Source organism: Canis aureus, chromosome 17, assembly GCF_053574225.1.
Source record: "Canis aureus isolate CA01 chromosome 17, VMU_Caureus_v.1.0, whole genome shotgun sequence".
Taxonomy (NCBI): Eukaryota; Metazoa; Chordata; class Mammalia; order Carnivora; family Canidae; genus Canis; species Canis aureus.
In genome coordinates, this window is record NC_135627.1 from 10,275,313 (window position 1) to 10,293,654 (window position 18,342).

Below are 18,342 nucleotides of genomic sequence, written 5' to 3' on the forward strand. Positions count from 1 at the left end.
AAAACACAAATATGAGGGCCGCCTCTGTGGCTCAGTGGTTAGCATCTGCCTTTGGCTCAGGTCGTGATCCCAGGGTCCTGGGATTGAGTTCCGCATCAGCCTCGCCATGGAGAGCCTGCTCCTCCCTCTGCCTATGTCTCTGCCTCTCTCTGTGTATCTCTCATGAATAAATAAAATCTTTAAAACACACACACACACACACACACACACACACACACACACACACAAGGACAAAATGCCAAGAAAGAGGAATGCAGTTACTTCCAGAGTAGCTGGAGGTACCTGATCCAGTCAAGGTGATGACGTTTGAGCTACAAATGGGGGATGAAGACAAGTAGTCTGGGTGGATCTAGGGAAGGGGTGGAATGACCTCTTGCTCAAAAGTGACTGCCTTGCTCCAATTTGTGCAAGAAGTTAGAGTGGGGTTTCTGCTGAAGTCTGTGGGACCTCAAAGCCCCATACACTAAGTGATCACCTGGAGGGGGAGGGTAGCATGAAAGGATAGAAAACATTTTTTCTTTCCTCTAAGCACCTTAGATGCAATAGTTCCTCACCAGCTAGAACCATCCAGGCTGCAGTTCTGTGGTTTTAACATCTGGATAAGCTGTAACAGGATGTTATTTCTTCCTGCTACTTACACAAACAGACATAAGACTAACCCCAGCTTTTGCCTTGAGAGGCAAGAAGGTACAAAAAGGTCCTCTGTATAGAGCCCCCTCCTTTTCTCCTGCTTCTTCAATCTCCATTTATACCAAGGGGGATGTGGGCCACATCCTAGCCCGCACAGCTGAGCCCGTACAGTTGACCCTTTGTCAACTCTTAAGCCTTCACGGACATGGTGTTGAGGGAATTGCCATCAGGAAGACAGACTGGAGAAGGGTGTGCACTGGCCAGAAAGTAGTCTAGACAGAATTCTGGAGTCCCAGATACCTGGAGTGTGGTTGAGAGGGAGTGACATAGTCTCTGGGTCGGCAAGTTCCCTGGGTCACATGAACTACTCATCCTGGGGGTGGGGGGAGGGTTTCTGGAAGGTAGACAGAAGGAGTCACTAAACCAGCTATTCTCAAAGTATAATCTGTGAACCAGCAGCACCTGCAGCACGTGCAGCACCTGCGAACTTGTTAGAAATGCAAGTTCTGGGGATACCTGGGTGGCTCAGTGGCTGAACATCTGCCTTCAGCTCAGGTCATGATCCCACGGTCCTGGGATCAAGTCCTGATTCAGGATCCCTGCAAGGAGCCTGCTTTTCCCTCTGCCTATGTCTCTGTCTCTCTCTATGTGTGTTTCTCATGAATAAATAAAATCTTAAAAAAGAAGAAAGAAAGAAAGAAAGAAAGAAAGAAAGAAAGAAAGAAAGAAAGAAAGAAATGCAAGTTCTCAGGCCCAACCCCAGACCTACTGAGTCACAGGGTGCCTTTAACAATATCCTAAGAAATCCACTTGCACATCATGATTTGAGAAGAAGCCTTGCAAAGCACAGAGCCTGGAGCGGGGGCCACAGATGCCCAGATCTAAGGGTGATACTTACACTCCCTCCTAGTTTAACTTCCGGTATTTATCCTTTCCCAGCCACGTGGAACCCTGTGAAGACATAGGAACACACTCTTCTGCCAACATCTAAAAACCTTGGTGACTCAGAGAATATGGGAAGAGTAGAAGGGAAGCATGAATTCCAAAGCCTGACAAGGAATTTGCAGTGAAAACATGGGACTTGTAACAAATGAGTCATATCTTACTTACTTTTTGCGTATTTTCTGAGGGGAAAAAAGGAATCGCTGTGAAATAGGGACCTGATGTTTGAACGTTTCTTCCATGAACTAGAACAATTTTTTTTTTTTACCCTGTGATATTTTCATACAGTGTGGTGTGCAACTTGGAATCTCATCATTATGAGTGTGCAGCTGTGAAGTAAAGATCGGACGTCCTAGGTAACAGAAAGCATTTAAATGTTCAAATCATTATATTACTGTGACTCAAAAATAATACTCCCAATAAGTTGAAATAGTACTATCATGGCTGGCTTGGTGACTCAGTAGAAAGTCTCGGATACACAGAAACTCTATCAAAATCAAAAGAATAGCTTCAAATTTTCTCCTTTTAGCAAACTTCTATTTTATTTTTTTTCTGCCAAAGTACTAAATGCCTTAGAAGTGCCTACTTTTCCTCTCTCCCCGTGTGCAGAAACCTCAAGGACGTGCATCCTAATGAGGGTGGATGCAGAGCCCAGTTTCTGCCTGGAAAGCCCTGAGGTTCTCACTGACCTTGCAGACCTCAGGGCAGCGCCAGGGAAAAGGCAGTGGTTTGGATTGGATGTTGGGAGGGAGGACTCCCGGCATCTGGAATCAAGTTCCTAGGAATTGAAAACATCTTAGTTTTGAGTCCTCGGGTCACAAAATCATAGAATCTCAGGGTTCAAGGGACTTTTTTATGGAAGGTTGTATTGGTCCAAAATTAATTTTTTTTTACAATGTACAACATACCTGATGAATGATTAGGTAGATTCAGAAGACTACAAAAATTAAAGGGAGCACGTTTCTCTTTGAGAACAGTTCTGACATTCTCACCCCTTGGCTTCAAATCCACTCCTAATGGTCATAAAATAACATGCTGGCCACGAGGCTTGCTTAAAATATTTTAAGATATAATGTGTGTATTTCCCAGTCCCACTACCTATCTACATACACCCCCCAATAATTCTACACTTCTCGGGATAAACATTCTCATTTCCATCACCTCTTCTTCAAGAAGTACAACTTCAAGCCTTCAAAACCCTGATTTCTTGGGGTTTTTTGCAGTATCTGGTGCGGATGTAAATTGTGACATGCACAAGTGAAACCATAGCGGAGGTGTGGTCTGATGTGTGGGCAACTTTTGTTTCATAAAAGGCCCCCAAACATAGAGGGCAAGTAGAGCATGAGAAACAGGCAGGCCACTCCAGATTGGTAGGCAGCAAGTGTAATAAGCAGAAGAACTTACTTACAAGGCCTGCCTTGGGCAGCTGCAAGACACACAGATCTCCACACATGCCTGCCAGAAACTTAAGTGTTGATATGGAGGCCTTAGCTGGGTTCAGTCACGTACACCATCCAGATGGTCTCAACAACACATGGCTCTCTCAAGGCTGTGTCCTCAGAAATGATTCCCACTGTGGGAAGAGTGAGCAGAACGTACATTCCAAGGACAGGAGAGGGGGTGATAGGCCTCTGATTGCCTGCAGTTAGCTCGTGGGTCTCCCGGCTGCCACGTCTTCACCGATGCCTCTTCCAATAGGAACATGTTGGTGCTTTCAGCATTTTTCCTTCATATGTTTCTACTAATAAGCTGAAGATTAGCTTCTTGACTGTCTCATTATTCCAATCATGTGCTTGTACAAGTATATTCCCCCCAAATACAAGTTGATATTTACTTTGTTAAGTTTTACCTGGGCTCAGCTCTTTTAACCAGATTTTTTTTAAGATTTTATTTATTTATTTATTTATTTATTTATTTATTTGTTTATTTATTTATTTATTTATTCATGAGAGACAGACAGAGAGAGAGAGAGAGAGAAAGGCAGAGAGACAGGCAGAGGGAGAAGCAGGCTCCATGCAGGGAGCCCGATGTGGGACTCGATCCCAGGACTCTGGGATCACGCCATGAGCCAAAGGCAGACGCTCAACCGCTGAGCCACCCAGGTGTCCCACTTTTAATCAGATTTTATCCAAAATCATTATGGATACTGTTTTCATATTTCTCTCATCCTTTTAAAAGTAAACATGATGAGAACACTTCCTCCATCTTCAACCACAGAATTAATAAGGTAGTTGAAAAAAAGTAGCCAGAGGACCGTCAAACATAAGCAAGACCGTTCTTCAAGACAATAGCAGTCCCCTAATTATTATATATTGAACAGGCAGTCCATCTTCTTACCAGGTTACAGAGTTGTCTACCATCAGTCCATGTCTTTATTTCGTTCATCACAAGAATGATATATAAGATCCCATCAATTGTGTTACTAATCTTAGTTTACCCCTGAAAACTTGGGTTTTCACTACCTTTTCTGCCAACACCTGAATCTATGTGAGGCAGGAACATATAAAAAGATGCAAAACATGAATACTAGATCTACGAGCCAACAATGATGCAGAGGATATAGTGGCTTCTGGATCAGTTGTCAAATGACATTTCTGAGCTCTTGACATCATGTAGATATAACATGAATCCAAATAACACCAGCTTCTTTTCTTATATTCTTAGGTTTAGTAATTATATCATTTCTTTGCCTAATTCCTACAGCCATAATTCTGTTATCTTTGATTCCTCTCTACAGTTCATGTGGATTCCTCCTCTTAGTAATCCAACCTCCCACTTCAACATCTTTACTGTCTTTTTGTTTTTCTCTTAAGCACCAATGCCATAGCTTCCCAGCTGGCCTGGATATATCAAGTCTCATCTTTCCTGTCTACTCTTAGCCAACTCCCTAGTACATCCTTCTAATATACAAATTTTATCATCTCCTTTTCTTATTGAAAAATATTTTTTTTTCTTATTGAAGAATGTTTTGATAGCTCTTCATTGGGTATTAGCATAAAACTTAAGTACTCTATAATTTTACACAAAACACTCTACGTTTGGATTCTGACTATCTCTATAGTGAATGCTCAACCCAAATGCCCGCTCTAGCGCCCGTACACACATCCCCTGGCTGATGGCAGTATCCACAGCTGATAGCTCACAGCTGCACCTCCCACTGGGAATTGCCCTAGGCTTCAGGAACAGCCTTCACTAAGGCTGATCACTCAGACACAAGACAGTCTCCTAATCCCCACTTGTAACAGTATTGACATCCTTACAGCCCTCGTATGGGTATTGTAGAGCTCCATCATTGTGCTTCATGTCAACAAGGCAGAGACACTCAAAAACTGAAGGCAGTAAGGTAAGGTATGTGAGATGCTAGGCTGAATGAGAAAAATTTTTAGAAATATGCACATATGTATATATGTATGTATTATTCCCTACCTCCTTTCCTTCCTTTTCTTCCTACAATCCTTCCTCCCTTCTTCCCTCCTTCCCTCCTGTCTAAAACTGCTCTCCTGACCAAGCATCTTTTATTTTCTTGGCGGCTTTTACCAGGGCCTAACATTATGTTTTCCCATTTATTTACCCACTGTGTATAATCTACCACTCTCCATTTATTTTTTAAAATTTTTATTTAAATTCAGTTTGCCAACATATAGTCTAACACCCAGTGCTCATCCTATCAAGTGCCCTCCTTAGTGCCCGTCACCCAGTTGCCCCATCTCTAAAAATAGGGCAGCTTTATTTTTAACTTCTTGAGGACCTTCCACACTGTTTTCCAGAGTAGCTGTATCAATTTGCATTCCCACCAAAAATGCAAGAGGCTTCCCCTTTCTCCACATCCTCTTCAACATTTGTTGTTTCCTGTCATGTTAATTTTAGCCATTTTCACAGGTGTGAGGTTGTATCTCATTGTAGTTTTGATTTGTATTTCCCTGATGGCAAGTACCACTTCCCATTTAAATGCAAACTCCATGAGAACAAGGATCTTTGCTCTCTCGTCCTTTGCTATAACTCCTGTACTCTGCAGAGTAGAATCTCAACAAATATTTGCTTAGAGAACGATCGAATGAACCAATGAATGATTTACAGAAGTTTGATACATCTTGATTAAATTCAACAATTTGAACTAAAAGAGAGAATTTTGGGTTTAATGGAAAGAAAGAATCAGTACGTTGTGAAGAGATGAGTTTAGGCAAGTGAACTATAAATATCAGAAAGAAAATTATATGTCATGAAAATAATCAAGAACAGTAATCTAGAGTCAGATAAAGAACAGCTCCTACTGTATGTATGCAAGCTAATTGTTGAATCACTTAGAGTCAAGTGTGAAGTAAAAAATAACCTCATTTTCACTCAAAACCCACTTGGGTAATATTTTTAGTCAAAAGGAGGGTTCCAGGTTTTCAAATGGTAAAAGGTACACCAAAGCTTAAGAAGGCTAAATATTCCCGGGCAGCAATAAAAATAAGTTTAAATTTCCAAGAAAAAGAACTTTTCAGCTGGGCCAGAGCTGTGGAATGAAAAGGTGTTTAGTTAACATCTTTTCCAGACATTAGTGCAGAACCAGAAGGCATTTTTTTTCCTCCCACGTAGTAAAAACACCTGGAAATATCAGGAGCCCTTGGGATAAGAAATGATCTTACAGCTTCTGAGTATTTTTGCAGTTCTAATTGATGCTAAAGGGAAATTTTAGGAAAAGAAAAATCTAGAGGTTGTTTTCATTGACTTTAGGGGGAAAGAAATTTCTCATTTCAATATTATTTAATCCCTACGAATAGACTCTCAGTTCTTAAAGTCATGCTCAGCTGTTAATCAATTAATAACAACTGGGGGCATATGATCAGGGGTGGACAAGTCAAGAGAACACTGGACTATTTGTTCAGTGAAGGGTTTCTGATGCTGGTGTTTTCATCAAGTAGCTGTCTGATCTTGGCTGGCTTCCTTAGCCTGATGAATTTCAGTTTCCAAAGTGGCATGATTAAGGGAAGTGTTGGTTCTCTCCAATTGTAAATTTCTGTGACTATATTTTCTTTATATATTTGTCCAGAACCTTCCAGGAATAAAGAGGAATAGGAATATAGATGTATATACATATATATGTAAGCAAATATATATTATTATATAAATATTATATTTATATAATATCATATTATATAAAATATAAATAATATTTAAATAACACATATTTTATATTAATATTTATATATTATATTTATATATATTTGCTTACAATTATACATATCTCAGAGATGGAAATAATAGAAACTAGTACCTAGTATTCTGATAATGGGTTTTTGTATAGAGCTGGTTTATATAGCGAAGTCTCCAGAAGTTAAAAATATTTCATTTATGTGTAGTTTTACTTGAACTCTGTGCCAGGGCCCTTTCCACTTTGTGGGCTGGTTTACAAAGCTGCTCAGTAGCATTAACCTCTTGGTTTCTTCCTCGCTGTAGCAATACTCCGGGGTTTCATGCAGTGTATACCTGAGGGTACCGTCTTTTAAAACTGTTATCCACATTAGTGCTTCCATTATCTTCACTATCATTCCAATGTAAGTAGGACCCATTCTACATCAATCAGGAAAAAAATAAACCCATTCTACATCAATCAGGAAAAAATAAACAGACTAAAGGGGCACTACCTACGAGATTACCTAGGTAAAAATAGTGAAAGTGAATAAAGGGGAAAGGAGAGAAAATGAGTGAAAATATCAGAGATGAGAGACTCCTAACTCTGGGAAACGAACAAGGTGTAGTGGAAGGGGAGGTGGGCAGGGGGTTGGGGTGACTGGGTGACGGGCACTGAGGGGGGCACTTGACAGGATGAGCACTGGGTGATGTGATATATGTTGGCAAATTGAACTCCAATTTAAAAAGAGAGAGAGAGAGAGAGAGATGCTTGGCAGGTTGTGAGCTTGTTCCTGAGCCAGGTGTCGTGCCTTGAGTATGTTATCTGAGGCAGTGATAAGTACTGAGAGAATAATAACAGCAGTATAAGATCCTGTATAAGAGCTGAACTTTTTCCCACAATAATATGCAACTTATAATCTGAAAGGATAGGTCTAAAAAACATTTTGTGAACTTTGATATAATTTGTTTGACCAAACAACATATAAGCATTTTCCTATGGTGAAGAAAATTGTCAGCAAAACCTTTTCTTTGCATAAATAATGACGAATTTCAGTCTTAACCATTTCAATTGATACAGGCCTGGTAATCAACACAGATAAATTACTGTAAATACCAATTAAATTGCTTTAGGGAAAGGGAGAGGGGTAAATGAGGCCAATAACTAAAAAGAAGAAAAAACAAGTAGCTGAGTAAGAACTGGAATGATAAGCCAGTTTTTCAAGAGTGAGCAGCTCATTATCTTGTCTGAGTAACTCAGTGGATGACTACTTCTCCTCCCACCTTCTGCTTTCCCCTTGTGTACAGCAACACTATAAATTACACTGGCCTTTCAAATTCTGGCTGCAATGGTCAAACAACTAGGTTCCTTAGTTAATTCTCCCCCTACATCAATTGCTTTGGCATTATAGAACCAAATGAAGCTTCATATTCAACAACTGAAAACCTAAATGTCTTTAATAGTTCCTGGTGTATGGAAAGGATATTGAACACAAATAGAAAATTGAGTTCATTGTTTCATAATTATGGTATTTTTAATTAACTTTCTTCCTAAGTCTACTTACAGTTGATTGGCTATAGCTGTGGTTAGAAGGGTAGCCTAGACTTCTTTCATTTGATGATAAAACTATAAAGTGAAGCAATAAAACCTTAATTTGATGATTTAACTAGTGTATTTTCATTTTTATTGTGTTAGTTCTTCCAAAGCTTTATTGCAATGGCTTAAATACCTAAATTCTTTAGGATTGGCGAAGTAACAAATAATTGAAAGCTCAAGTCCATTTACTTTCATTGAGAACCTATGATGTGTCTGTCACTTCCCACGCTATCCATTCAAGATCCATCATCATTTCATGTACCATACAGAAAGACAAAATGTGGCCAACTAAACTGTGACATGTGTTCTTATCAGTTAGCTGTTTTATTTTATACTTATTGAAAGAGATCTTTTAGGCTTATTTAGAAGTGCATTTATTTTTATCATATCTCTGTATTCTATAAATAAAAGAGAAAACACAAGTGAAATAAATTGGTTGAGATATTCCTAAAACGCCTTTGCAAAATCCAACCATTCACTATTCAACTTAGAATTGTATGACTGTATTTTTTACACTACATCATCCTCTGTATCATTAAGTATTGACTATGCGATTCTGCTGAAAACAATCTATCAAAGAAATCAAACCTCTTTGGTGCTAAGCTTTAGCATATTTGTATAGCTAGCTAAATTTCGGTTCCAGCTTCCAAAATCTTGCTAAGCTCTTCTGAATCACTGTGGTCCATACCTGGTCACCACCCATTTGGTTCCAAGATTGCTCTGCTACTGTCTCTGGGATTTTATTCCAGGAGACTGACACCACATTTGCAAATTTCAAGGTTAGAGCTTTTGACATCTGTGCATTATCGTGACTGCCTTGGCCAACAGATACTGCAAGATGCAATCAATTGCCATTGATCTGATTTCAGATTTTTCTTAAATGTGAAAAAAAATTCATAGTTTTGGAGGTGGGTATAGAAGGAGAGAGAGAGAGAGAGAGAGAGAGAGAGAGAATCTTAAGCAGCCTCCATGCCCAGGGTGGAGTTCGATATGGGGCTCGATCTCACAACCCTGAAATCATGACTTGAACCAAAATCAAGAGTCAGGCATTTAACCTACTGAGCCACTTAGGCGTCCCCAAAATTTTTTCATACTTTTTTAAAGGTTTTATTTATTTATTCACAAGAGACACAGAAAGAGAGGTAGGAACACAGGCATGGGGAGAAGCAGGCTCCTCAAAGGGAACCGAATGTGGAACTTGATCTCAGAACCCCCAGACCACGCCCTGAGCCACCCAGGCATCCGAAATTTTTTCATATTTTGAAAAAAAAATATTTGCCTCTGAGGATCAACAAGATTGATATTTTATCTTAATTCTTACAACTTCATGTGGTGGAAATATGTTGCTCACAAAAGTCAGGCAAATAAACCAAGATGACAATGTTAGTTAATTATAGATAAATCATATGTGCATAAAGTCAGTTGCTTCTTTTGGAACAGAATTAGTCTTAGGTCAAATGACAAAGCAGGTGAGATTTGTCCCGCACTCTTCCATTTTCCATTTTAGCCACTTTTGCTTCCCTGTCACTTGTCCACAGGCAAGTCAGTAGTCTTTGATTCACCTTGAACACTGGAACATTCCATACCCTTGCTGTAGAAACATTCACTGCCTGTGATCATTCAGCTATTCATTCAAAAGAAACACATTTAGTGTTCATTTATTAAGTGCCATCAAGAATGATACCAGGATTGAGATCCAAGAACAAATATCAACAAAGAGGACAGATCCAAGGAATGTTTCTCACAATTTCTAATATTTCTCATGATTACAAATGTGGTTCCTATTCCATCCCTACAGTCAAGGATATTGTGTCACACGCTCCCACAACTTCTCACACCTTGCATTCAATCATAACCTTTGCTTAGAATTCTTAGCTTTCTAGCCAAGGTCATGCTTTTGTTGAGATAGCGTATCACTGACTGGATAAGGATGAGGTAAGAAGCGCAGCCATTTCTGCCCATACAGTAAGCTCTAAGGGATGATCACTGCGCAAGAGCTTCCTGTGGGACTAGCAAAGAGCAATCTCAGGTTGGCAGAGTAGTCTGACGGCTATCTGCCTTTCCTTTTCCCAGGAGTTCCTCCCTAACAAAATTTCTGGACTCCTCACGCCTTCCCAATGTGTGCTTTCCCATCTGCAAAATTTTGCTTTTTCATCCACTCAAAAAGGCCCTCTCTTCTCTTCCATGCAGTTAAATCTTCTGGCTTTTTGGAAATCTATATGACGTCAACGTCTTCCACAAACAAGTCTGTTCAATCTCCTTCAGCCCATGTAAAAAATCTCCATGATCTCAATTTATGTTGGACTTACAGTGACAGTTATTTACTTTTTATGTTGTAATATGACTGCCTTATATGTGTCGGTTACATTTTCTCAACATCCTAATGGCATCTATTACAAGTAGCAGAGCTGTCCTGCCCAGGTTCCCTTAGATTCGAAACTTTTATTAGTGTGGATGGAGCCCCTTTAGTGTACCTTCAAAGAATAGCACCTGCAGATATTCTTCTGGCCACCGCCCTTGGACTGTTGGGGCCACTCTGCCAACAGGTGCCTGCAGCCAGAAGTGCCTGCTGTTCATTTTTATTCCCTCACCATCTTTCTTCCCACGACCTTGCTTACTCACCTGAAACCAGTTGGGGAAAAGCCCAGCAAATTTGCCTGATTTAGACAACTCTGAGGCAAAAGTTAAAGCCAGTATCCCTTTGTGTAATCATGATAAACCTTATTCTCTGTGGGTCTTTTGTCTAAAATTGTACAGTTGTCTGCCTTCTTCCTCTTGCTGTGATGCTTCCTCCACTTCCATGTCAATCTCCTCTGGGAGCACTTGCTTTAAAATTAATTGCACATAAATATTCATTCCAACGTCTGCTTCTGAGAAATTCAGACTAAGATAACATATATGTTTTCTGTGTACTACATGTAGCACCTAACATTCTGTGGGATATGTTAATTTAAACCATAAGCAATTACTATTATTCAACTGTTTATGACCAAAAAAGGTAATCATTTCCAGTGATCTACGAGTTGTGGCTCCATATTGAATAATTCATCAAGAGGAAATGAATTACTTAATTTGGAGAAAAAGTAGATTAGGCTAACTTCAGTGACTTCCTTTGTCAATTAAAAAATCATGTACACATAATAATAATACATAAACATATACTCAAATACATAGCAGAATTCATGTCAAGCAATCATTTTATATCCACTTGTAATATGACAAAGGCAGGAAATAGGCTTCAGTCAAAGAATTTGATTTCTGATGACTTATTTGGGAAAATGAATTAACTCTTCAATCATTGGATTTGGGGAAGACTCTTGATAACAAGAAAACCATTGCTTGAGTCCTCAAATTTAGTTATAAAGACCCATTACACCAATGGCTTGATGTAATAAAAACACAGCAAACAGATCACATCTGTAATTTTTATTTTGCTATATAACATTGGGAAAACTTTATAAATTTTTTCCAAGGAGATTCTTATATAAGAAAGCAACAGTGTTTTTGGTATAATTTAGTTACCATCCTGCCTAGATATGGATGCTGAGTCCAATGGCCTCCGAAGGCTCTTTCCAGTCTCACAATGTGAGAATGTTTTGAAGACTAATGAGGACATACTTATTCAACATCATCCTCTATTTTATTTTCACACTAAAATAGGAAGCTTCGGTTCCCTGGTGGTTCAGTAATTAGACATTATCACGGCTGTGTTTTGAGATTGGTTTCTGGTCAGAGAATGGAAAATTTTCAGCTCCTAATATAAAAATATTCTACTGCCTCACTAAAAATACCTATTGCATCCAAGGGAAATTATTCATACAAAGCATTAAAATCTTCAACAATTGAATCTGTGAACTAATTGGCATTTTGTTAATTCATTAAATAAATACTGATTAAATACCTTACCAGGTAAAAACATACTAAACAAGGAAAAATAGGGATGCAGAGGCTTATAAAATTAGATTACTTTCTCTAAGTGTCTTAAAATCTAAGTGGCAAGATACATGTTTATAAATAATTTTAATAAAAAGACTGGAGAAAAAGAAGAATAGGCTCAATTCATCCTTTGTAAATATTAATGTAGAATAACCTATCAGGTGAATATATTTCCTGTATCTTTCACAAATTTCCCTCAGCTACTTATACTCTTTAATAAATAGTTGTATTTTGATAGATTCCAAATGTAAACATCTCAACACCAAGTTTGCAGGTTGCCACTAGGGTTAGTGAGGTGGAATAGTTTGGGAGACAAACTATGCACATTTCTTAAAGAATCTTTTTATTTACCTAATCTGGTTCCAAATGGCTTTGTCATTTTTTCCCTCCCGATGATATATTTTCTCATTTCTCTTTCTCACTTGGTGGGTATCTTCCATAAATAGAAGGACTACAAAATATTAAGAAATCTGTGTTATCCCAAGACTCACTGACTTTAAAAAGTAGCATAAACCTGACTTTATCTTGTTAAATTGTATTTTTTAATTTCAGCCAAAACAGATATATGTACACATATATATGTGTGTATAAATATGTGTATATTAATATATGTATATGTTAATACTTGTAGAAATAATGTGGTGTAAAATAAATAAACCTTCACAAGGAGCATTGCTACTATTGCACTGAGCTTGAAGATAACCATATTACTCACCAGGCTGCACTATGACCCAGGGAAAAAACAGATTGCATCATTCCTACCTTTGCTCACCTGAACCCAAGCTGTACAACTAGGTTATCATGTTTAAAAAAAAAAAAATACACTTGAATCTTGGAGCAGCTGTCATTTGTGAAATAAGAAGTCCAGAGCTGGTAGCATTATTAACATGTATCCCTTCTGTGTCTTGAACACCAAGAATTGTAACAAAATGTATAAAAACCATGCCCGTGTGTTCTCCATTTGATAAACCTAGCAATAATTATTTTCGTAATTTTATCAGCTGTTTGTTTCCAAAGTTTTGGGAAGAATAAAACCTGAATTTTATTTATACCAGTAGGGCCTGGTATATGTGTTGGTTTGAAACCTCAGGAGTTGCCAGGTGAAATGTGGAATGGGCTCCAGCACAGAGAACAAAGCAGGAGTGAAGGAAGGCCGCTCCAGAACAGTAGGTAGCAGGCAATAAACAAGGGAACTTACTTATCCAGAAGCTTGTCTGGGTGGCCACAAGATGAGTGGATCTCCACACCCTCTTGCCAGAATCTTACAAGGTTAAATAGAGGCCTTCTTTGGTTGCAGTCATGTATACTATCCAGATGGTCTCAGCAATGCTTTGCTTTCTTAAGACTGCGTCCCGGAAAATGGTTCTCACTGTGGGAATGGTGGACAGAATGTACATTCCTAGGACAGGGTAGGAGGCGAGGAGCCTCCAAGTGCCAGGACCAACTCAAATGAGCAGGGGAAGGAGCCAAGGAAAGATGCAGGCATCAGATGGACACTGGTTTCTGCCAGGACCAGTGGGGAGCTCTGGGAATGAATGATACCAGAGTTGGTCCTCTTGGAAGCAAGAGGCTGGGTCTTGGTGCAAACCTATCCATTTGTCTTTGGCTTCAGGCTGCTGCTGCCAGGGAGGCAGCGGAGGCACATCTTCCAAGTGAAGTCATCCCCCATTCGAAAGAGCACCATTCTCTGAATAAGGGGGCAGCTATGAGAAGTCCGCACTAATCCTAACGGCAGCTGTGGATGGGTGCCCTGGCCTGTTAGAGAGGCTTGGGTGTGGCATCTATGGGATCTAGCACCTGTCTCCCTTGTCTTCTCTGTGTTCTTCATTCATATCTATATGCTTCTCGTATTGTTTATTCCATCCAGGAACAGTTTCTCTGGGATTCTAGTTGGTTCCATTTCCTGGACAGTTTACCAGAGAAGATTATCAAGATGAGCAGCGCCTACTGTTGCAGCTCACCACAGAGCTCATAAGTGATGCTCAACAGCCCTCTTATCTCTCACTCCTTCCAGATCCCTCACCTGTGGTCTAGGACCTTTGGGTGGCTTGCCTTGCAAAGTGCCCTAGCCCACCAACCTGGGGGTGGTTCCTGGGCCCCTGGTTACCACAAACTTACAAGATATTTTATACAATAAATGAGACCTTCAAGGTTATTTTCAGAACTGAAAGATTTAGTTCTCTCTGGTAGAAGTTTTTATTATGAAATAGTACATACATCATTTCATTACCAAGTGACTCTCCTGAAGCAGGACCTTTGTTTTCAGAAATCTACCAGCTTCTCTGGGCGATTGGCTCAGTTACCACTCAGGACAAGGCAACCTCTGCTCTGTTCCCCCAATAAGTGCTTCACAGGTATTATTGTTTATATCTTATTTCACAGTCTTTTCTCTGAAAACATAGTCTAAAGTAGAACAACATGGTGAGTTTTGAGTCTTTTTAAAATTAATCTGTAAAGTAAGCATAATGTGAGGACCACACTTACTTTTTGCTGTATGATTCTCCAATTCTAGCTTGTCCTCTGGAATCCGTCCTCCATGATTAGGCAGCTTATCTTCTCATAAGACTAATTGATTAAATTTCTTCCTCCAGCATATTTCAGCCCATTTTAAGAGTTATAGCTTCTATCTGTTTGAAGTTTAATGTCATCTTTCCTTCTTGTAGTTGCTGTTGAGCCATGTGATAAGCCTACCCCCTATCTATGACTGATTTATAAATGCAAATGGGAACTTCTTGAAACAGTAAATGGCCTCATGACCTTGGAAAGACCTCAAATCTGACTCAGCAGATGGTTCTTGACCACCTAGTTGCACTCACATGTTTTTCAGTGCTTCAGATAACATAGCTACAACTTAAGTTCAGGGTTGGTCTGTCAGGATTCCAGAACTTGTCCAGTGTCCATATGATGATGGAGATTCATGGGGCTTACAGGAAAGGGAAGAGAGTGGGCAAGTCCATTTTGGTCTATTAAGAAATAAATGATCAGAGATCAGTGCCAACTACCGGAATGACCTTGCTCAAAGGGATTCTTGTTTGATTAAGACAGATTCTCCATAGTTGCAAGACTCATTCCAGAGATCCTTAAGCAGAATTTCCATGGAAATATTTAAGATCACCCTAGTGATCCTTATTATCAAGAAAGGTTTGGAAATATTGCCTTAAGGAAAAAGTAACATCTAAGGTGTCTTCCAAAGCCTTGCAATATTTAAGTGGTGAATGAATGTTTCGTGGTTGCCTGGAAGCTGATTCATGAGGAGACAAGACGACCCCCCAGAGACACTCAATATCATGCTTCCTGCTGGCACATCTAGGAACCACACTGCGGTAAGCCTCCCTCAGGCTTTCTATTATCAAAATGCATCTATTCTGCCTAAACTAAATTCTGAACATGCTAATCTATGAGTTAGCAAGCACTAGATGCCTCCTGCTTAGCCTGTTTATATTTTTAAAGTAGGTCTTTTGGACCATCCATTTCCCTGCCCAAAGTGTCTTTAACAGAGAAAATTTAATCATATCAAAATTTAGTGGCAAGTGGGCCATACGTGAACCCTGAAATCACACAATATAAACAAATGTGTACAGACTAGAATCAATCTTAACCTCAGTGTCATCTACACATAAATCTAACAGAATCCTGGAGTCAAATAAGTTCCTATATTCCCATAAAGCACATGGCATTCCCTCCATGGATGTTTATTTTTATTTTTTAAGTATTTTTTTTTAATTTATGTTTAGATAAGTAGGCTCCACATCCAGCTTGGTGCCCAGTGCGGGACTTGAACTCACAACCCTAATATCAAGACCTGAGCTGAGATCCAGAGTCCAGCCCTTAACTGAGCCACCCAGGAGCCTGATCCCCTATGGATATTTAAATTTCTCTTTTAGCAATTGTTATTATTTTCTCAGCTACTCACTATGGTGTCAAGTGGGATACTAATTTTAGGTGGAAATAAGCGGTAGGGACAGATGAGTTAGTGAGAAGAAAACAACTCATTTTCATTACATTCTTACTATCTTGAGTTTCATAGTTACTGCCATTCCAAAGCCCTTGCCAGACTATGAACACAATTTTCTCCAATTCACAGTTTACTGTCTTGGTAGTACATTAGCCTGGCTTCATCCTCTGGATTGTAAAGTTCCCTGTGTTTGACAGTTCTCTGTTGACAGGGTCCCTTCCCTGATCTCATACTGTTGAATACAGATTTAACTGTACAGGCTCTCACACTCAAATGCCTCCTGGGGCCAGGCATTGAAACAGGCTCGGGGGTAGGAGCAAATGGGAGGAATGTGCCTCTGTAAAGGAGACACAGGACATCTCCAGTGGCTCTTTGCCATATGGAAATGTATACCTGACCCAGCCAGATCTTCCTATTTTTCAGGACAAACTAAAAACCTCATGGTTTTCAATGTCAGTAATTGATTTTAATTTGTCAAAATTGTTTTGCAAGTCAAACAACACACATCTGTGAATTATATTGAACTCAGAGAATAGCAAATCATTTTCACTGAATTACAGCAATAAATATAGTACAGAGCCTGTTGGCTTTCCCTAATTTTACTTACAAAAAAACCCAAGGGATGATGAGCAGGTAGAGGGATAAAGTGATTTTGGAACATTAAGTATTTGCCTTCTATGATGTCAACTTCCATATATGCTGACTTCCTACAGATTCCAGGAGGCCTGAGGTCAGCTTTTCTATTACTACTTCATTGCAGTCCATGGGTTTCCCAAAACCTTTTACACCTTTCGTGGGATTGTTTGGCACCTATTGGTGAATTATAGATACTTACACAGCCGTAATTTAATCAGCGACAGAGAAAGGTGTGTAACGCCTGATTGGTGAGGAGTGGTGCTAAGATCAGTAAAATTGATGCCTTTATTACTTCATTCACATTTGTAAATCTTGATCTTTAATTATTTCATTAATAGGATTTTTTAACTGTTCTGACTTGATGAATTCTAAAAAAAATATGCACAGCTATATATTTTAGAGATACAAACTGAAATAAACTAGCATTAAATCAAACAATTGAGAGCCGTGTTTTAAGATGATTAAACAAGTTGTTAGTTTTTCTAAACAAATTGTTTATGGATTTATTGTTGTTTAAATTACTTTCCATATTGCGTTGCGAAGACTATTTCCACATGGTTTCATCATTTATTGGGAACTTAGATTTTTATATAGTTGTTCTTTCTGAAATTTACAGATATTTGAAAAAAATTATTCTACATGAAATGCCAATTATTTTTAAATTTCCTTTAAAAAAATAAAGTGCTAATATTGGCCTAAAGTGAATGGATTGTGCCTAGGTTTCTTTTCTAGATGTAACTTAATTAAATATACATAGCCAGAAAATACATTTTAAAACTGTGTGCTTGTGACTTTACTTCCATCCCCCGGGGATTTTTTGTTTGTTTGTTTGTTTAGGAGTTCTGATTTCATTCCGTTTTCTCTCTCCTTCTATTTATGCGTCTGTGTGTATGATGTTTAAATCACTCCTCAAGGGTTCCTTGGTGGGTTTATTATCTCACTGCAAGGCAAGATGCCAGCCCCTGATTGAACTTTTCAGAGAGTGCAGCCCAGAGAGATGTCACCTGGGCCTCAGTATGGTGTTGAAGATTCCAAGATTTCCCTAAACCTGGTCAGCTGGAAGCCTCAGAAGACATCAGATGAGGCTTCTTGTCCCGGTCACTTACCGTGCATGGAAGTAACCATCGATTTTTGGATGGACATCGACGCCTGAGCCACATAGCGAAATATTTTAAGGGGAAATGCTATCATGTTTAGAAGACTATGATATAAAGACCCCTAACTCCGGGAAACGAACTAGGGGTGGTGGAAGGGGAGGAGGCCGGGGGGTGGGGGTGAATGGGGTGATGGGCACTGAGGGGGGCACTTGACGGGATGAGCACTGGGTGTTATTCTGTATGTTGGCAAATTGAACACCGATAAAAAATAAATTTATTATATAAAAAAAAGAGAAGACTATGATAAATGTCACCCATACACTCATTATTTTGCAATTTCATCCTCAAGGGTGAACAGTAGTCCGCGTCCTCAGAAGCTATGTCCAGGAAGACCAGGTCACTCACAACCGCACGCGCTCACACACGCACGCACA

The 18,342-nt window shown here is 39.3% G+C and overlaps 1 protein-coding gene and 1 long non-coding RNA gene across 6 annotated transcripts in view; one reads left to right on the forward strand and one right to left on the reverse strand.

The window, feature by feature from the left end:
• Positions 1-9,572: 9,572 nt before the first annotated feature.
• Positions 9,573-16,828, reverse strand: LOC144287762 (uncharacterized). Of its 3 annotated transcripts, XR_013355518.1 has the most exons (6): positions 16,783-16,828; positions 14,705-15,183; positions 14,438-14,623; positions 13,419-13,589; positions 12,572-12,671; positions 9,573-11,110 (listed from the first exon to the last, which is right to left on the reverse strand). It is a non-coding gene; the product is annotated as an uncharacterized LOC144287762 (long non-coding RNA). The 3 variants fall into 3 exon arrangements; XR_013355519.1 differs by lacking the exon at positions 13,419-13,589; XR_013355517.1 differs by lacking the exons at positions 9,573-11,110; positions 12,572-12,671; positions 13,419-13,589 and having other exon boundaries at positions 14,373-14,623.
• Positions 15,090-18,342, forward strand: part of NALCN (sodium leak channel, non-selective) — a 318,959-nt gene continuing 315,706 nt past the window's right edge. For 2 of the 3 annotated variants that reach the window (XM_077855055.1, XM_077855051.1), the window contains exon 1: positions 15,090-15,543. In XM_077855055.1, the coding sequence (XP_077711181.1) occupies positions 15,469-15,543 (75 nt within the window). In that variant the 5' untranslated portion in view covers positions 15,090-15,468. The remainder of the gene's footprint in view (positions 15,544-18,342) is intronic. The other variant, XM_077855050.1, reaches the window with a different exon arrangement.